At 41.8% G+C, this 20,004-nt stretch overlaps 1 protein-coding gene across 1 annotated transcript in view; it reads right to left on the bottom strand.

The window, feature by feature from the left end:
* The window catches only part of ADAMTS20 (ADAM metallopeptidase with thrombospondin type 1 motif 20), a 1,033,120-nt gene that overhangs the window by 116,773 nt on the left and 896,343 nt on the right, over window positions 1–20,004 (bottom strand). Inside the window, exons 29-30 of the mRNA XM_086919514.1 lie at window positions 9,831–10,031; window positions 3,233–3,362 (exon numbers count right to left, since the gene is read on the bottom strand). Coding sequence (XP_086775640.1) covers window positions 3,233–3,362; window positions 9,831–10,031 — 331 coding nt within the window. The remainder of the gene's footprint in view (window positions 1–3,232; window positions 3,363–9,830; window positions 10,032–20,004) is intronic.

Raw genomic sequence — 20,004 nt, forward strand, 5'->3', positions numbered from 1 at the left:
AAAAACGAGTGGAACAGAATGCAAAAGGGGCACAAAAACGAGGGAAAAGCGAGTGGCACAGAGTTCAGAAGGGCACAAAAAAACAAGTGGAACAGAGGGCAGAAGGGCACAAAACACAAGTGGAACAGAAGGCAAAAGGGGCACACATACGAGGGAAAAAACAAGTGGCACAGAAGGCAGTCCGGCACAAAAAACGAGAGGAACAGAAGGCAAAAGGGGCACAAAACAGAGGGAAAAACGAGTTGCACAGAAGGCAAAAGGGCACAGAAATACCGGAAAAACGAGTGGCACAGAGGCAAAATACAGAACACAGAAATACAGGGGCAGCTAAGAACAGAAGGCAGAATGGGCAGAGAGGCACGGGGCAGCGAAGGGAACAGAAGGGAAAACCGGGCAGAGACACGGGGCAGCGAAGGGAACAGAAGGGAAACCCAGGCAGAGTCACGGGGGCAGCGAGGGGCACAGAAGGAAAGACCGGGCAGAGAGATCACAGGGACAGCGAGGGGAACAGAGGGAAGAAAAAGGGGCACAGACCACGTACAGGCAGCGGGGGAAGACAGACAACAGCAGTCCCAGACACAACAATGAAAATACAGGCAATACAATAAAAGCAATAAAGCGGAGGATGAACAAACCTACCTATGTCCTACAACTGGCCACCAGGGATGAGGCGCAGGTGGAAGCCTGCGGGTGGTGGAGGGCCTCAAACTTCCTCAGCAGCGCAGCTGGGGCAGGGAGACACAGGCGGTGCTGTGCGGGGGGGAGCGACCTACCTCCGCCGGGACGGGCAGCAGCGGCTTCTGGCTCTGGTCCCTGCAGCGGGCTCCTATTGAGCAATTCAATGCTTCATGCTGGTGCATGCGGTGACACACAATAGAAGACTATGTTTGCTTGCATACCATGGTGTGTTAGTTTGTAATGGATATCAACGGTCTGGGGCATGCACGACCCAACCAGTGTAAACAGGCACACACCAGGGGCGTTGTTACATTGAGGGCCTCACGGGCACAACAGACTTGTGCGCCTCCTTGCTGACATCAGATGCTTCTGAAGTCCTATCTTTAATGCAAATTACACTGGTGCACATGTAGCACTGGCAAAATCTCAAGAGCCATTCGTACAAAGCTTCCATGGAAGAGAACTGCATGAGGAAACACTTTGGGCATAATTACGATGTAGGTCAGTAAGCACCCGACCGCTCGTCGGAGGCTTATCGACCGACATGGTAGGTGTACATTCCGACTGCCGAATTATAATGTTGGCTGTCAGAGTATAAACCGTCTGTGGAAACTGAGGAGGTTCCGAGGGGCTCAAGGAGCGTGCCGGCCAGTCGGAAGCCGCACATAATCCCTTAAGAAAGAAGTTTCCGCCATCGGGATTATGATGTTGGTTTCCGATAGGCTTCCCATGGCAGACCTTTCAGTCATGGAAAGGCTGTCTGAGAGTGACTTAGGGGGCCCCTAGAATGGTCCCCTTCTCCCCTGGACTATCGGTTGAGGCCCTGGGGGGTACTTATGATGCCCCCTTCACATTGTGTCCGCCCAACATCATAATGAGGGCCTTAGGGCCTGATTTGGACTTCGGTCTGACTGACATCAAAGGTTTAAACAATGACTGCAGTATAACAAATTTGGCGGTCAGAGTTTAAACCAGCCGGTTAGTCCGACTGGGTTCTAACAGGCTTAAGGATCCCATCTCCAGTCGGAAGGAGCTCATAATCCCTGTCGGACGGCGTTTCCGTGGTCGGAATTATGATGGTACTTTCCGACATGGAACTGGTATCGGAGAGTGCCTTTGGAGGCACCCTGACTCTCTGGTTGTGGCCCTGGGGGGCACCCCTGCACTGTGTGGCAGGTACCTTGAAGTGCCTGCCACACATTGCAAGGTTGTGCAAAAACTTCCATCTTACAATGGGAGGTTGTGCTGTGGCCAGTTTTGGAGGGCTGCACAATCTCCCATTATAAAATGGAAGTTTTCAACCGCACCAAGTATGGTCGCAACCTAATTCGGTATACGGAACCGCCAACCTATGGTCGGGTGATTCCCTCATCAAAACGGTGTTGCGTCCGCCCAACATCGTAATAAGGGTCGTAGGACCTGATTTGGATATCGGTCCAACCGATATCTAAGGTTTAAACTCTGATTGCCGTGTTACAAAGATGCTGGTTAGAGTTTAAACTGACCAGTTCATCCGACAGGTTCCAATAGGCTCAAGTAACCCGGCAGCCAGTTGAAAGAGCCTCATAATCCCTAACAGACGGTGTTTCCGGCATCAGGATTATGATGGAACTTTCCAACAGCAGTTCATGTCAGCCTTTCCGACATGGAACTGCTGTCGAAGAGTTAATTTGGGGGTCCTTAGCAGGGCCTCCTTTCCCCCTGCCCTCTTGTTGTGGCCCTGGAGGGCACCTATGGTGCCCCCTTCACATCCCTGCACCATGAGCTGCCTGCCACATGGTGCAGGGAAGAGCAAAAACATCCATTTTTCAATGGGAGCTTGTGCTGTGGGTGGTTTTGGCACGCTGCACAAGCTCCGATTGAAAAATTTAAGTTTGCGATTGCATCGTAATTCGGTGTGCAGAACCACGACCTATGGTCAGGCGGATCGCTCACTGAAACGGTTGCGCCAGCATGACATCATAATGAGGGCCTCAGTCTCTTGCAGGTACAGAGGGAAAGAGGCCATCAGGAGGTGCACAAAGCAGCGGCACACCATCAGTACGTCCTAGTGTTCATCACTTAAACAGTGAAAATGAAGTTCCAGAGTGCCCTCCCTCCCCCAGGTGCCCCCTGTAGACAGGTGTAGTCGCTCACTGCATCCACCTGTAGGGGGATCTCTGCCCTCCTATGATTGTAGACCTGGTTGGAGCCTGCATAGTGAAAGGCAGACAGATGGCCTCAAACAGCCAGTCTGCCTTTCACTAAATTCCTTCCACCAGGGCAGGCAAAAGTTTACTCTCTTTCATAGTAAGTGCACAACACTGAAAACAGCACTCTTACAGTAAGGAGGAGCACCAATCCAATCTGCGCCCTTGCAAACATTTAAAGGTATACCGCTGTCCAAACAGGGAAAGTGTGCCCTGTATGTAGGCCCTCTTCTGCATGCTAGCATCTATATTCAGGCCCACTGAATCTTTGGTAGAGGAAGAAATCACTGGTATGCAATCTCTACATACGTCATAAGTGAAAGGAAGTGTACTTCATCATACACTTAATCATTCCATTTACTTACATTTTTCAGCTTGACAAATCTTTTTAGATTTTGGTACAAGTTGTGGTAGACATAAATTACTGGTCAGTCCACGGTCAGTCTTGCATTCTACTTTTCTCTCTCTTTTTCCAACTCCACAAGTCACTGAGCACTGTACAAAAATTGCAACAAACATGTATTTAAGGAAAATACATTGTATGGCACGTGTTCAAACATCTGCATAAGCAAAACTAACTAGTACAGAATATGTTACCACAAAGTGAATGACCTTTCAATATCTTTAAAATGTACTTAGAGTTTCTTGATTTTTTTATTGATGTCACACCATAATTATATTTATAACACAAAGTACCTGCCATATAATGAAAAAACTATTCTAGGACCCTCCCTCACCCCTCATGAGGCCTTGGTACCCAGAAGGAAGAAGCCCAAATCTTTAGACATCTTCACTAAAAAGTACGATGATCCTTACTCACCATGGTGACAAGCTTCATCATCGGGCCCCTCCTCACTATGGTGTCTAGCAGGCTACACGTTGTGGTCTGTATTTGGAGCCTGTAAGAGGCATTGAAAAATGTGCCTGCCTAGGTCAAGAGTAACAGGCCATATATAGAGAGATACAAGTGTGTAAAGGAAGGAAATTCCGAGCAGTTTATTGTTTCTGCCTTACCATATGTTTAAAAGCAATATATTGCGGTAACTGTAGAATGGAGGACCTGATTAAGTGCAGACATATTTCTGCCATATTTTTTGAAGTCTTAACTAGTCTGGGGAATTTGTCAGGACTATATCATTAGCCTTCCAACTTTTAATAAAATATGTGTATGGCCTAGCCATATTTCCTCATTTCTATTGCACGGTTTTATAATAAATTTATACGGGAGGAGCGTGACTGCCAGCCAAGATGGCCTCCTGAACTGTGAGCTCCACGCACCGTTGGAGCATTTTCCCATCAAGGAACCTCCTAGCCCTCAATTTGGCATCATGGATCGCTAAGTTTACTCCTGAAACATTGAGTGAGGGGAGAACTCCTTTTGGTTGCATTTCAGTAACTTTTACAGATCGCTTTAGTGAATGCTTGCTTTCTCCTATAAGCTGTGGCCATTTTAGCTTCTCTTAATGCTCAGATGGGAGTTTTCTCCATACCCAGCAGTGATGCGCTTTTCTTCTGACAGGCTTTTTTTTCAGTATATATTTTGTATTTCACTACCCTTTTTAGTGTTGTTTCTTATATACTATTTATTGCTATATCAGTTATTTAGTTGCTCAATATTCACTTCAGTAATGCTTGCTTACACAAATTACGATGAAACTGGTCCTCCTCCTCTGAACATTGACCTCATGAGAAACACATAATATACTTACATCTTACGGTGAGTTTCAAAATTCTTCTTTATGCAGTTTCTGCGTTTTTTTGCAAGTTGAATTTGTTCCTACATTAATCCTCTTCACAGCAGCTGCCATCTTAAGTTCTCTACATGCTTTGCAATGGAGTTCCCCCTGCAATGGAGTGCTACACAGTTTATATTAAGAGAATCTATCCTTACTAATTTGCCTCATTTGACTGCCCTTTCAAGGATATTTCCTTTCCTGTTCCTCTTTTTGTTAATTTGGTCACCTACTCAGCATGTACTCCATCTACCTCTGATTGTAGTTTGTGAGTATCCTTGATCTCCTTCAGTTGATTTGGTCGTTAGGAGTCCCTCTGGATTGCTTTCAGTATATTTTGGCATTGCTGTCATGTAAAATGTATGGGCAGAGTCAGGAATTATACATTGTCTTTTCATCCACAAATATCATCAACTCAGAAGCCATCATCCCCATTAATGGCAGACAACCAACCGACTACAAAGCATTGTACATACAACTATACCTAAGTAGTCCTCCTTATCCTCTCTTTCTCTCCATCCTACCTCTACCCCTAAGTGGTTGAAACAAGACTTGCCTTCTCCTGTCAAATCATCTACACCTATTTTACTAGAACGTCCATTTGTTGAGGAAAGCAACACTCACGTTCAAAATCTGGACGAAAAATGGTCCAATATGGGAGCCACAGTCTCATCAATGGAAGAACAATCTGAGCACTTATAAAACAGAAATAGATGTAATAATCTCTGTATTTACTGTCTTCCAGGGGTACTTAAAGGCAATGATTCAATCTCTTTTTTCACCTGCTTTTTGCCCCAATTAGTTGATTTACAAACATCCACAGTTCAGAATATTCAAAGGGCTCGTTGACTAGGTCACGGTTCTTAATTCTCTTCTTCCCTATCAAACCCACAGGAGTTATCTTCTTTCTTGAATTTACTGACTTATGGAAGGTCCCCAAAGCAGCAAAGTCCGAAAAACAACTCCTTCGGTCAGGATTTTTTTTTTTAAATTGCAAGTCATTTCCACAGCTATGGCTTCCGGAAGAAAAGAGATCCCTGACCTTCATCTACAACTTCATGCTTTAGGTGCTCGCTTTGGATTATTTCACCCATGTCTCTTCAAAGTGACTTTAAAAAAAAATTAAAAACTACCTACACTATGCCTGCAGATCTTAAAGATTTTTTTCAATGTATTCAACAAGTACAATGGAAACTTCAAGTCCCTCCACGTTTTGAGCGCATTTTCTGCGCTCGTGCAAATGCTAACTCTGGACTTTGGAATTTTTCTATTTTGCATGCATTATACTATGCTATTTTGCTCAATTTACATTTGTTCTGCGAATTAACCTCTTTTTCCTTTTCAGGTTCTTCGTTTTCTATTGTATTATCATACTGCTCCATCATGCTCTGCCGTTGATTTTGCTCCCTTGCTGTGCCATCTTCACCTAGTGCTGTCATCGACCACAACCTAATGTTCAAACTATATACCTAAATCCCAAGAAACAGATTCTAAGGGTAGATGGCTTATTGTTACTTTTTAATGACATTCCATTAAATGTTTTTAATGTTTATGGTCCTACCAAAGCAGATTATTCTTTTTAGCCTACTGTCTCTAATCAATGTTGACTGTATGACGATGATTTTTTTTTATTTTGGTGGTCATTGCAATCAAATATGGATAATTTTGTTGCCCGCCAATCCCATGTTAAATTCATTCCACATAAAATGCACAAAAAGTTTTACTCCTCTCTCACACAAAGATTTCTTGTGGATTCCAGCTCATTAATATAAAAAATAAATTTAAAAGGTGCAAGAATATGGCCTTGATGGACTTCACACTTACCCCAATGGGGCCATATCTAACTGATGCCGAGAGATCCTCATGCAAATTGCACTAAAAGAAGACCAGTGCGGGCTCAACCCTCATCTGTGCCATCATGGACCAAAGCTTGGAGTAATTGATGCTGTCAAAAGTTGAGCTGAGATCCATGAAGGCCAGATGAATTGTGCACAGTTAATGCCGAACTTCACCCGAATTCTAGAGGTGGATGGTGTTTGTTGAGTAGACGATAATTACATGCTTTTGCTGAAACAGAGTGTTTGCTCTGCTCTTTTTGCAGTGCCAAAGCGTATGCTCAACATAGGACAGAGCTGGTTACTGTGACATACAACTGATCAGGGCTATGGGGTTGATCCGTTTATAATGAAAACGTATGACAAATGCAGTAGGTATGATATTTTTTATGCCAAAACCATATGATAAAGTCGATTGCATTTAAGGGTAGATAGTTAGTAGACTGCGTTAAAGCATGTAAAGAGGTATTCTATCAAATGTAATATAACCGATCACCACAGCAATCAAGTGTTTTGGTGTTGGATACCTCTCCAACAAACACTCAGTGCAGAAGATTTGTAGAGTAAAAATCTTTGCTTTCTAGATGCACAGCAGGCAAAATTGCTTCCCGTAATACTGGATCATCCAACTGATTCATCTCCTCACAAGACACCCTAGATAATCCCACTGTCACAATGTATTCCCTTTAATGATCAAAAGGATGCATATCAATAGTGTACAGGGATATCTCTGAAATTTTGCATCCTCCCTCTGAAAGTTTCCTCGTATTTGTGATTTGATTGTTCAGACGTACATACCCCACTTTTTTCTCAACTCTTGAGCTAAGTTCATGTCCACTTTGTTGATTAATAGGGAGGTGCATCTTTTGAGGTCTAACAATGTGATTCCATGCCAATTAATGATTATAGTTCTCAATAATCCCTAGGTGCTTTTCCTTTTCAAGCATTTTAGGGAGGGTGCTTCTTCATACTCCCTCTCTGCTTCTTTCAATTCAGTCTGGAATTTCTTTGTTTACAGATATCTCAATCATCATATTAATATACTTATACCTTGAAATATGTTTTCAAAGTGACCCAGGATCCTTTCAATGAAACTTCTCCCCCTTCATTTAAATTAAATTGCTCATCAATTGGAATCCTTAAGAAAAATTAGTTGAAGACTCCAAAGTCCCAGCGTATTCTTTTGCAGAGAAAGGTACAACTCCAAATATACTAAGGAATAGGCCAAGGGTACTATCATCTCTATTGCTGCAATTTTAGTGAAATGTTATTGAAAAGGTAGTAGGAATTGTATATTTTTGTGAAGAGCCAATAGGCTTTTTTCAGTGGATTGTTATTACAGTGCATTTAAGACTGGAGACTTGCATTTGTTTAAATGTTGTGGGAAGTTGAAGGGAGTGCAGTAATCACCCAACATTAAAAAAGTAAGTCTCCTGGGTCATTAAATCCAGAATCCCATGAGACCTTAGCATATTTTTAATTCCTCCAATCTGAAGCTTTATGCTCTTCAGCTGGGGTGCAAGGCCTGTTTGTGGCTGTTTTAAGATTACATGTTGTGGACAAAAAAATGTTAAAAAGAAAGACTCAGAGACATGTTGGTTTTATAGTGTGTAGTGCAACTCCCTAAACAGTACCATCTTGGAATTTCGCAATATATAGTGCATTACTTTTTTACCCTTCTGTGATCGGAAGCCCTCCTTGACTACAGGTTACAGCTTTGCTACGTTCCTCAGCAGGTCTGGGCTGTCATTGGAAAGTGTTCTAGTGGCTGTGCTGGTCAATCCCTCTGATGACCTCAGGATGAGTCATAGGCCATCCCGAAGGAGAGGAGCTGATCGAAGGACAGATTATGAAGAGCAGTAAAGACGGTGAAATCCAGACTTGTGAGGAGAAGACCAGCAGAGAAGAAACCAGAAGAGGAAGCCGGAACAAGCCGGCGAGGGACTCTAAGACGAGGAGGCCAGAGGAGAGCGTGTACTAGTTGCTGCTCTACTCTTCAGGAGAGGAGGCTGATGCCCAGAGAGCCCCAGGGACAGGCGCACGGGACAAGACTGCCGTGACTCATGGACCGAGTCACGGTCTCAGGCAAATGTCAAGGGGGCTTTGCGGCAATCTGGGTGGTGGGCATGAGCACAGGGTTACTTAGTGGGACTTTAGGGGGACCCATGTTACCGGAGGTCGAATCCTCCATATTGGACTACAAAGTACTGAAGGGGAGCACAAGATAATTAGAAGCATGTTAAAAAAGCACTATTTGGGAACACTTACCATCTTTTCACCTATTTTCTTTCCATTTATTTATCTCCTCTATCATTGACATTTCACGCTGTAGGAAATGGCAGTCCCTATTGCCTCCACCAATATTTTCCTATTCTTTCCGCTAAGGTACCCTACGAACTAAACACTGGAGAAAAAACACTTGATATGCAGTCTGTACTTCTGGTGCGGTGGTGGTAATATGAAGTTGACAGAGCATGTTTACTAAAAGTCTCTCAATATCTATTTTCCCTGATGGTAATGCTCAGAGGCAAAGAAAGAGAAGAAGGTAAAATCCCCCCGCCACTGTTAGCAGAGAGGGCGACTCAGAGGATATAAAAAACTATTGATTATTTCTATCACAAGACTGTATATCTTTTGATCAGGTCTGTCTGCACCAATAAATGACACTGAAAGAATGCCATGGTCTGGGCTTTTCCATGAACCCAATGACACCTTTTAAATTGGAGAACACGTTGTTTGAAATTGCAACCAACCACTATGTACAAGACCATTGCAAGATGGTCGGCCCCTGATATACTTATTTCCATTCTTTATAGCAGACATATCTCTGCCACGTTTAAGCAGTGGCACAGGGTTTCTTTTATTTTATTATTTTAATATATCTTGTATATGCTTATTGAGTTTGTGTCTGTAATTCAATGCTAATTGGTAAGCACATGAATTTAAGACTGACTCAGTGGGTGGATGACAGATCACATGTATGAATTATGGAGACCTAAACTCACCAATAGTTTTTCAGTTACAAGTTAAATCTATTGGAGATTCCAATGCTTTTTTCAGTTGTTTTGACTGGGAATGTTTGCTGGGGTGGCAGGTATCTCATGTAATGTTTCCCTGGATATGTAGGCCCCCATTTCTAACTACTTCATTGCTTCTGGAAACTCCCAAAAATGTCAGTGTCTTTTTCTTTGTTGAAAGGTAACCTTTCGAGGCAAGAACCTACAAAACCTGTAATGTGTCAACTGGCGACATAAAATATACAATTCAGTGATATACAACAGTTAAACGCATACATAGAGTATTATATATTTAGGCAGCCTCCTAGCTATTCTTGCAAAGTCCTAACAAAACTTTGATTCACGATGACAGAGTCGAATTTACACATGGTTACTAACCTCGCTCCATTTGCCAACTTTCCAAGTCGCTGTGTGCAGACAATCCTTGTCTCTGCATTTACGCATAAATGCAAGAGGACGAACGGGACATGTTTTGTAAAATACTGGTCGTAGTCCTTTAGTGTAATGGTTCCGATTAGGCATCACATCCAAGCAATGAGTTACTTTTCTTTGTAAACTAAAGCTGCAGTGAGCTGAACACTGAAATAAGAATCCAAAGACACGAATGTGAATAAGGGTAGTATTGCAACCACTGTGGCCAGCAATAAATAAATAAATAAAAAGCATCGACCTGTGTCATCTTCATGAAGTTCATTTTCTTGCTCAGTACTATTTGGATTAACATTTAGCCTAATAGTAAAGTGCTACATGTGGTGTTAAATAGTAGTAATAATAATAATAATCATCATTATTAGCAACCATAATAATGGCAATAAGAATTATGATAGTACTACTGGCGACACATCCATACTCTTAATAATGTTAAAAACAATACTAACAGTAAAACAATAAGGCAATCAAATTAAATATATAATTATCTAACTGACCTGAGAAAATATCGCGTCTTGTCACACAGATTCAATTATAGAATGAGCTGACAGAAAAAAAAACGATTGGGACCGTACATACTAAGCTTAGTTATTTTGATCATATCTCACTGTTCGGGTTTAATAATCCCTGGTGCTGTGGATATAGTTAGCCACCTTTATTTATAACTATTTATTATAAAAGACAGTACGGCGCAAACCATACATTCAGATCCACTGAGTGCAATATACACAGGAGGGTATAGCGGTCTCATTGCAAACTTAGACCCTGCTCCATCCTCTGAAGCGCCGGCTGAGGCAATTCTGGTGTCATTGCCACTACCGCAGCAGGAAGATCTGGATGCTCAGGACTTGGATGCAGTCCTCACATTGGAGGAGGTTCGTACGGTTTTAGGACAATTACTGGGGGCAAGGTGGTGGGTTGTGATGGAATCCCTGCCAGGTTTTACCAGACCTATTAACTGGTGCTTACACAGCATCTATTAGAGAAGTACTTAGAGGAGCGTGAGAGGGGTGTGCTTCCAGCGTCTATGAGAGAGAGTACCATTACAATACTGTAGAAGCCAGGAGGGGATCTGTCCTGTCCCTCAATGTATAGGCCACTCACAATGACCAGTACAGACACTAAGGTACTTTGTAAATTGATTGCCCTTCTGCTCCACCCTAGTCATTACCCGTAACCCGACTGATATATGCAGGCCAATGCAGATTCATGCCTGGCCGCAGTACCTCAATGAACCTGCGGCGCCTGATTCATGTGCTACATGAGAGGGAGGGTCGCGATGAAGAACTAGCTGTGGTGTCAATAGACATAGCTAAAGCCTTTGAAACACTTAATATCTCACATAAATGTTGGAAGCTACTGGGTTCAAACCCCACTTTTGTTCCGGGGTATGTCTATTGTATATTACGCCCACTGCTTGGGTAAGGGTGGGAAGGAGGTATTCTACTCTTAGAGAGATGGTTAGGGGCATGCACCAGGGATGTCCACTATCCCCCCTCCTTTTTGCTATAGCACTGGATCTCTTGCTGTTCAGATCTGGCAACATATAGCAAAATGGGGACTAGGGTGGTGGGCATCAGCCACTTGGTGTTCTTATATGCAGGCAATACTCTTTTTTACCTCTTATCTCCCGAGCAGTCTCTACCTTATTGTATTTAACTGCTTCTGGCATCCATCGCAATTATGGTAAGCCCCTCATGTTCCTGCTAATGTCTCTGACTGCCCGTGGAGAGGGGGATTTGCTGCCGGTTCCCCTTAGATGGGAGTTGGACTCCTTCAGCTCGGTTATAGCACATACCTCAAAAAGGTGAAAACAATGCAATATAGAGAGGGTCATTGTGGGACTAAGCTCTTCGGTGCAATTCTGGACTTCCCTACTGCTGTCCCTCACGGGCCATGTGGCTGTTGCGAAGATGGTGTTTCTGCCTCGTCGCCTCTACGTTATCTAGCATTTCTTTGACATGCTGACCCGGCTGTCTTTCGTAGCTTGCACACTCTCCTGACTTCTCTGACTTCTCTGATCTGGGTGGAGGGGCAGACCAGAGTGGCTAGAGTCCATATGTTGCTACCATTGGAGGAGGGAGGTCTGGTGGTACCTGGTCTGGAGCAATACTACTTGACTTCCCAAATACAACTTGTGTTCTATAGGTTAGTCGGGAGATGTCCTCTCTTTCCTTTGATCAACCTCTCTTACTTGGATGAAATATAGTAATGGTGTCTAGATGCTGGAAGAAAGGTCAGCATGTATTTGGCTTCCACAACTTCATTCTGTAAATATCTGTGACATTCTGTTAAATCAATTTCCAGGAATGCAGATGTAGTAAAAGATAAGTTTATTCCAAGTTAAGAGGCAATCCCCGGCATACATCCGATGGCTCCATGCAACAGCAGTAACTGAATAACAATAACTGTATAACACAGTACATACCTAGTAAACATACATTTGAAAGTATACATGTCACGAGGAATACACAGTAGGAGGGATACATACCACGGGAAGCATTTGAAGGTAAACACACTCACGAGCTGAGTGCGAGTCCGTGCACGTGAATGCCAAGCATTTGAAGATAAATACACTCACGAGCAGAGCGCGAGTCTGTGCACGAGATGACATAAGAACACAACACACCTTCCTCCCTTATAAAATGAAAGAGAGAGAAAAAAAACAAAAACAACAAAACCCCCAAAAAAATGTGATGTTTAAAATTTTCCCACCATATAGGCAACAAAATCTGACAGCCACTTTGGTTTTTTTGTGACCCTTTTTTGTAAAGGGACATTATCACCATGGGATTGGGAGGTACTCAGATTGGGATTGATGGTGTTGGAACAACAAGGTGTCACATCTCCACTATAATTGGTATTGCCAGTGGTAGAGCAACAAGGTTCATCAAATACAGCATCTCTACATAGATCTTCATCTAAATATAAAGGGTCAGGATTTGCCAATGTGGATTCTTTACAATAAACATCTTTGTCAGCCTTAAGAATAGCAATTCTACTAAGATTCCAAACTCTGTTGTCTGACAATCTTACAGAGTTCTTTAAGACCTCAATGACTTCAAAGGGACCCATAAATGCACTTTCCCCTTTCTTGACCTTCCATGGTTTTTTTACCTTCACCATCATCCCAATTTCTACTTTAGGATCCATTTTAGAACCACACTTCTCATCAAAATACTTTTTACTAGAACAGTGAGTACGAATAAGGTTCTCTTTGACTTTCTTCAGATCCACACTAGAGGAAGATGATTGCACTAACCATGATGGATTCACCTTGGTCCTAGCAGTTCTCCCCCTCATGATTTCAAATGGAGAATAACCTGTCATTGAGTTCATGGTTGTTCTATACATCCAAATTTTCTTGAAGATTTCAATCTCCCATTTCTCATCATCTTTACCAACAGACTGTATGGCACTCTTAAGAACTCTATTAAACCTCTCAATAACTCCGTTCCCACTGGGATTATATAAGGAAGTAGTAGAGTGTACTATGCCAAGCCTTGTAAAATAATCATTGGCTTTCTTGGAATTGAATTGGACACCGTTGTCAGATATAATCCTTAGTGGCAATCCTTCTTCAATGAAAACTCTATCTAAAAAGCAAAGAACCGAGTCAGTATCTATTCCTTGAACAATTTTGATCACAGGCCATTTAGAGAAAACATCAATCGCTGCGATAACATACTTAGAACCATGACCAACGGGACCCATAATGTCAATAGCAATGGTCTCCCATGGATTGTCAGGGATGGTGTGTACGCCCATATTAGGTTTCAGTGTGACCAAAGACTTGTCAGAGTTCGCACAAACCACACAATTCCTAACTATTCGTTCAATAAACATGTCCATCCTAGGCCACCAAAATAAACGCTTAACTTGTTGTTTAGTTCTGACCATACCACTATGCCCTTCATGGCTTTGCAAAACAATAACCTTTCTCACACCAATAGGTGGAACAATGCGTTCACCTCTCTTAACAATATCTCCACAAAATGAAAGCTCTGACCTTACTTCCCAGAAGCTCTTCAAACTAGAATCTAGATGCTTTTTATCAGGCCAACCACTTGTAACATATTTTGTCACATTTTTTAAAGTTTCATCAACATCAGATTTCTCTTTCCACATTGTTTGATCAATGGGAATGGGCCCTTCGTCATGAATCAAAGCAATTTGAAAATCATCCCACTCATTATACAAATCCTCTTGAATAGGTAAAGGCATCCTTGACAAGAAATCAGCAGACACATTTTCTTTCCCGGGTACATATTGTATGTCATAGATGAAATCCTGTAAGCGCATGGACATACGTGCAATGCGAGCAGAGGCTCTTAACATTCCTTCAGTGGTAAGAAGACGCACAAGAGGTTTATGATCACTCCTCAGTACACATTCTTTACCCCAAATGAATACCCTAAAATGTTCCAAAGCCCATATGCACGCTAAAGTCTCCCTTTCTATCGTGGAGTATTTTTCTTCAGCAGGAGTAAGAGCCCTAGAAGCATGTGCAATAATGACCTCTTTTCCTTCCTTAGTCTTTTGAGTGAATACAGCCCCTAGCCCCTTCGAACTAGCATCAGTGGTGATAATGTTTTGTAAAGATGGATCAAAGCAGGACAGAGCACTGGCAGAACAAATGGCACCTTTCACATCACAAAACTCCTTCTCACATTCACTGGTCCATTCAAAAGCAACTTTGTTCTTGATTAACTGCCTAATGCTGTATGTCCTGCACGAAAAGTCAGGTACATACCTTGCGTAAAATTCCACTAACCCTAAAAATGACCTAACGTCATCTTTAGACTGAGGATGAGGTGCAGACTTAATGGCTTCTAAGAGAGAAGGTTTAGGTTTGATACCTTCCTCACATAGTTCATGTCCTAAATAATTCACAGATTTAACACCAAATTTACATTTTTCATGCTTAATAGTGAGGCCATGTGCATTAAGTGCACCTAAAACTTCTTCTAAAGCAGAAATATGTTTATCTTTATCATCATTAAATACCAAAATATCATCCTGAAAACAAATAGCATGTTTACAGTCCTTTAGGATATCTTGCATTACTCTTTGAAAAATGGCCGCTGCAGATGCCAAACCGAAAGGCATCCTATTGAATCTGAAGCACCCAAAAGGTGTAATGAATGCAGTTAGATCTTTGCTCTTATCACTAAGTTCTATCTGGTGGTAGGCTGCAGATAAGTCTATGGTTGAGAAAAACTTAGAGCCACCAATCACAGATAGCATTTCTGAAATGCGGGGAAGGGGAAACTGATCTACAATGATGTTGTTGTTGAGGTGACGCAGGTCAATGCAGAGTCTCACCTTACCATTGGCCCGTCTGGCAACAACTATGGGCGAAACCCATTCAGATGATTCGATTCTTTCTATTATCCCCCCTTCCACTAAACCATCTAACTCATTTTTTACTTCATCTCTGACAGCAAAAGGTATATTTCTTGCCTTGTGCACCTTGGGGCAAGAATTCTCTTTTAATCGAATCTCATGTTTAAAGTTGGTTAATCTCCCAATGCCTTTCGAGAAAACATTAGGAAATTTGCTTAACATTAGTGAAGCAATTCCATTCTGTTCATCAACCAACATCACAGGGTTAGGACTATTGGGATCAAGTATGATGTCAAGTTTACCAAAATCAAACCAACTAAGCACTGAAGGTCCTTTCTTTGAGACATACAACTTTGCAATACATTTCCTATTTTTAAATCTAAAGACTAGAGTCCTGAACCCTAGGATATCTATTGTACCGCCAGAATATCCTTCTGGATTGATGTCACTTTCTTCTAGATGACTGCCTAATCTAGGCACAAACATCTTATTCCAAACAGATTCGCACACAATGGAATAAGGAGATCCAGAATCTGCATACATGTTGATCTTTACACCACCAATAGTCATATCACATAGGGGTTTTTTCTTAATGGTGGTGTCATTTACATTCAGAACGACAGAATCTTTTATATTAAGAACAAAAGAACAGTTGTTAGAATAATTATTAGGGTCTTCATCATCACTGTAGTCACTTAATTCAATGCATTTCACTTTCTGATTAGTTTTACTCCTTCTACACGCAGAGGTGAAATGACCCATTAAGCCGCAGCTAGAACATTTCTGTTTTAGGCCTGGACAAATTTTGTTATTGGCTAAATGTGACTTACTATTGCACCTAAAACACCTTAAATTATTTTTTGAATCTTCAGAACTTCCTTTAGGAGGAAAAGATTGTCTTTTTTTAGAAAGATCTCTATTTCTGTTATCATACTTTTGATTAATCTTTGATACGATGTCTTTACTAACAGAAACTTCTTTCCCTTTGACTTGTTGTGCACTCCTACAAGAGAGTTCTGCTTTTCTGACAATGGACAAAATGAAATCTAAATTCTCATCACCATTTATCCACAATCTCTCCTGTATAGTTTCATTTTTAGAGTGCATGACAACTTGATCTCTAATTAAATCTTCTTGTAAGTTGCCAAATTTACAATCTAATGCAAGAGTTTTTAAAGAAGATACAAAATTGTCAACAGATTCCTCAGTTAACTGCTTCCTTTGGAAAAATTTGAATCTAGAAATTCCTATACACACTTTGGGAGAACAATATTTGTCAAAATCATAAATGGCCTTATCAAAGACATTCATATCTCCACTGGCTTGTGAAATAGGTAATTGATTGAATGCTTTTAGACCCTCTGGTCCTAGTGAATGTAAGAAAATACCCTTTTTTTCAGGCGCTTTCATTTTCCCATTAGCATCTAAAGTTTCTATATAATTTAAGAAATATGCCTTCCATTCTATCCATGGCATACAAGGAGAGCTTCCTGCTGACCAGTAGCTTTGTGGTGGGGAGAGGGTATACCCTTGCGCACACATAGTAGACAGACTTAAAAATTATGCAATGTAAAATTATAAATACTTTGCTCTCAAATTAAGAATTAAAGTGGTGAAGTTCAATAAGGATAAATTAAAGTACTTGTGGAAAGTTGATGAAGAAGAAAAAAAAACGAGTCAAACAGATCCTTCCAGAAGAACGGCGTCTTTCTGTTCAACCTTCATGTTACTCGTCTTTCTGTTCAACCTTCATATTACTCAAAGTATTTCTTTCTTCCTCTCGCTTCACAGAATGTGAAATAACCCTCACCGTTTCTTTTTTTAACAAAGCTTGAAAAAAAAACAGGAAAGCGGGAAGTCACCTCTTCACTTTTGACTGAAATAGACGAAGAGTAGCGTCTAACGGAAATGCGCTAATCCTTTTCAGCAATCAATCCTCTTCCGCCCGCAATCATCCAATCGGAAAGTGTATGCTCACACACAGCGCGGCAGGAAACTGGATACCAGACGGTGAAGGTGCGTAGGAAAAATTATAAAGCTTAAAATCAAACCGTAATGAATCGGTGAAAGTCTGATGCTTTGTAGTCAAGTCTTCTTTACGTTGAAGAGATGAAACACGTATAAGTGTACAGTAACGTGTTTAAAAATCCATCGAAAATTTTAATGATGAAATGTCAGGAAATGCCTCCAGTTGGTTCGTAAGTGCTCCGTCCCTCGTCGCCAAATTGTTAAATCAATTTCCAGGAATGCAGATGTAGTAAAAGATAAGTTTATTCCAAGTTAAGAGGCAATCCCCGGCATACATCCGATGGCTCCATGCAACAGCAGTAACTGAATAACAATAACTGTATAACACAGTACATACCTAGTAAACATACATTTGAAAGTATACATGTCACGAGGAATACACAGTAGGAGGGATACATACCACGGGAAGCATTTGAAGCGTAAACACACTCACGAGCTGAGTGCGAGTCCGTGCACGTGAATGCCAAGCATTTGAAGATAAATACACTCACGAGCAGAGCGCGAGTCTGTGCACGAGATGACATAAGAACACGACACATTCTGCTAAGCAAGTAAGTCTAATGGCATGTAAACAGGCACCTGCATATCTCCTTGGTATCCTTGGTATCATTCAACATTGTTTCACTAGAGGAACTGCGTCTTCCTAGAATTTGGGTGAGGGAATATTCAAGTGAGACATTTATTGAGGCAATGTGGGAATCACTTCAACACATTTTTCTTTTTGTAGAGATTAGTTTAATTAGTTCTGGGATTATTCCTATAATCTAAGACTAGGACATATTTGGATTTTGCTATACAAAAGTAAATGGATGATGCAGTACATAAGCCTCTGTAAGTTCAATGATAAAAGTCATGCCTACTTCTAGGCATGTCCTCTTGTAGGAAAATGCCTCTTTTTGCATGTTCATGCAGGTTTGTGAACTAACGCAGCTGTTTTTATTCACTCTCTTCACTGAAACTCTGCTAACTCAGCACCAGTGCCTGTGCTGTGACCCCTAAAACATGTTAAAATGGCCATACTTGTATTTGGCATATTTAATTTACCTGTAATCCCTGGTATTTAGTGCAGGGTGCACTCAGAGCCAGTAAGTTAAATGTGACTAGCGGACTGCAGCACACATTGTCATCACTAGAGTGACAGACCAAAACATGATGGCAGGCCAACTACTGTAGCCCTTCTGTGTGTCATTTTAGACCTAAACTCGCCTTTTAAATATTAATAAGTCATCCCGAAGTAGGCTGTATTACTCAATAGGGCCGGATGTATGGAATTTAAAAGTAAGACGTCCTTAGAGTGAAATTGTCTCGAACACTATTTTTACTGTATCAGGGTTAACTGAATCATAAGTAGGCATTAGGAATACATTTTTACATTTAAATAAGGTTACATTTACTACGGAAACACCTACACAATGAATTCTTGGACTTTTAAAATATGTTTTAGACTCCCAATTCATTGGTAAAGTCAGACTTGTACTAAATATTTTATAAAAAGGTACTTTAAAAAACCACCTTATACCTACCTAAAGCTTCTAGAAATTCATTCAAATGAGATTCCAACTGTAACCCAGGAGCTGAATAGCCCTAAGATAAGGTATGAACTTCCTCCCAGAGCTGAGACAAAAGCACTGCGTATAGGGAGATGTTATGTTGCTCTGAAAGGATGACGATCTAGCCAGTGCCCAGAAACGTAATTAAATTCAAAGTGGCCTACTCTGTCACGAGAAGATGTAGCTAACACTTAGGCTGGCCCCCTCCTTTGTCCCTCTAGTCTCCCAGGCATCAATCCCATAGAACCAATTTTGAGTGACCACTGAGGAAGTGTTGCTCAGTTCCCTGGCCACACTTCTAGGGTGTGCACAGGGATGGAATGGTATGCCATCTTGGTTTTAGGTAAGGAGGGTTAAAGTGGGATTGTTTGCAGTAGGGCACACAGGAACTGCTACAAAATTGGCCATGGTTACCCTGGGAACATTTACCCTATTGGTTAGGCAGGGGCTGGGAGTCACTCTCACGCACATGCTAGTGTCAGGCTTAAATGTGCCAACTATGAGCATCAATTTCTGAATACTACTGGTGCTCTGGAAGAGAGAAACAACTACACATGCGTTTTAGTCCTGTGAGGAAGCCAGAAAGGTTGAATCCACTTGAACCTGCACCCAGCACAAATAAATTGGAGTCCAATGATCAGTTGGCTGACCTACTGCTAATCTACAGGGACACAGCAAGCTACTAACAGCCCCTTTCCTGAAGAGCCAGGCTGACAAGTTCCAATTGGGAGTGTCTTGCTGGTGGCTTTTGCTCGAGAGTATCTTGACCCCAAGATGTGCTCCTGAGCTCCCAGGACTCTTCAAAGTGTACTCTGCCTAACATCCTAAAACACCTGGAACTACCTGTGCCCAGTGCCTGTAAATCAATGCTACTATTGGGTCTGTAGCACTGATTGTGCCACCCACTTAAGTAGTAATTTAAACATGTCTCAGGCCTACCACTGTAGACTGTGTGTGCAGGTTTTTAAACTAACAATTAGACTTAGCAAAATAAATCTTTTGGTAGACCAAGCCTTGTTTCTGCAGAACGCAGAAGGGTGCCCTACTCTGGAGGTCCTAGAGTGGCAGGTCGAGGACTAGCTAGCTGGCGAACCCTCTGGTGATCACCTGATCTATTAGAAGAATAGTCTCCTATACAGTGAGCATAAAGTTCCTGAGCCTAGTGCAACCAATGTATTGGTGGTCCCCCAGTGCTTGAA

Source organism: Lissotriton vulgaris, chromosome 1_1 (genome assembly GCF_964263255.1).
Source record: "Lissotriton vulgaris chromosome 1_1, aLisVul1.2, whole genome shotgun sequence".
NCBI lineage: Eukaryota > Metazoa > Chordata > Amphibia > Caudata > Salamandridae > Lissotriton > Lissotriton vulgaris.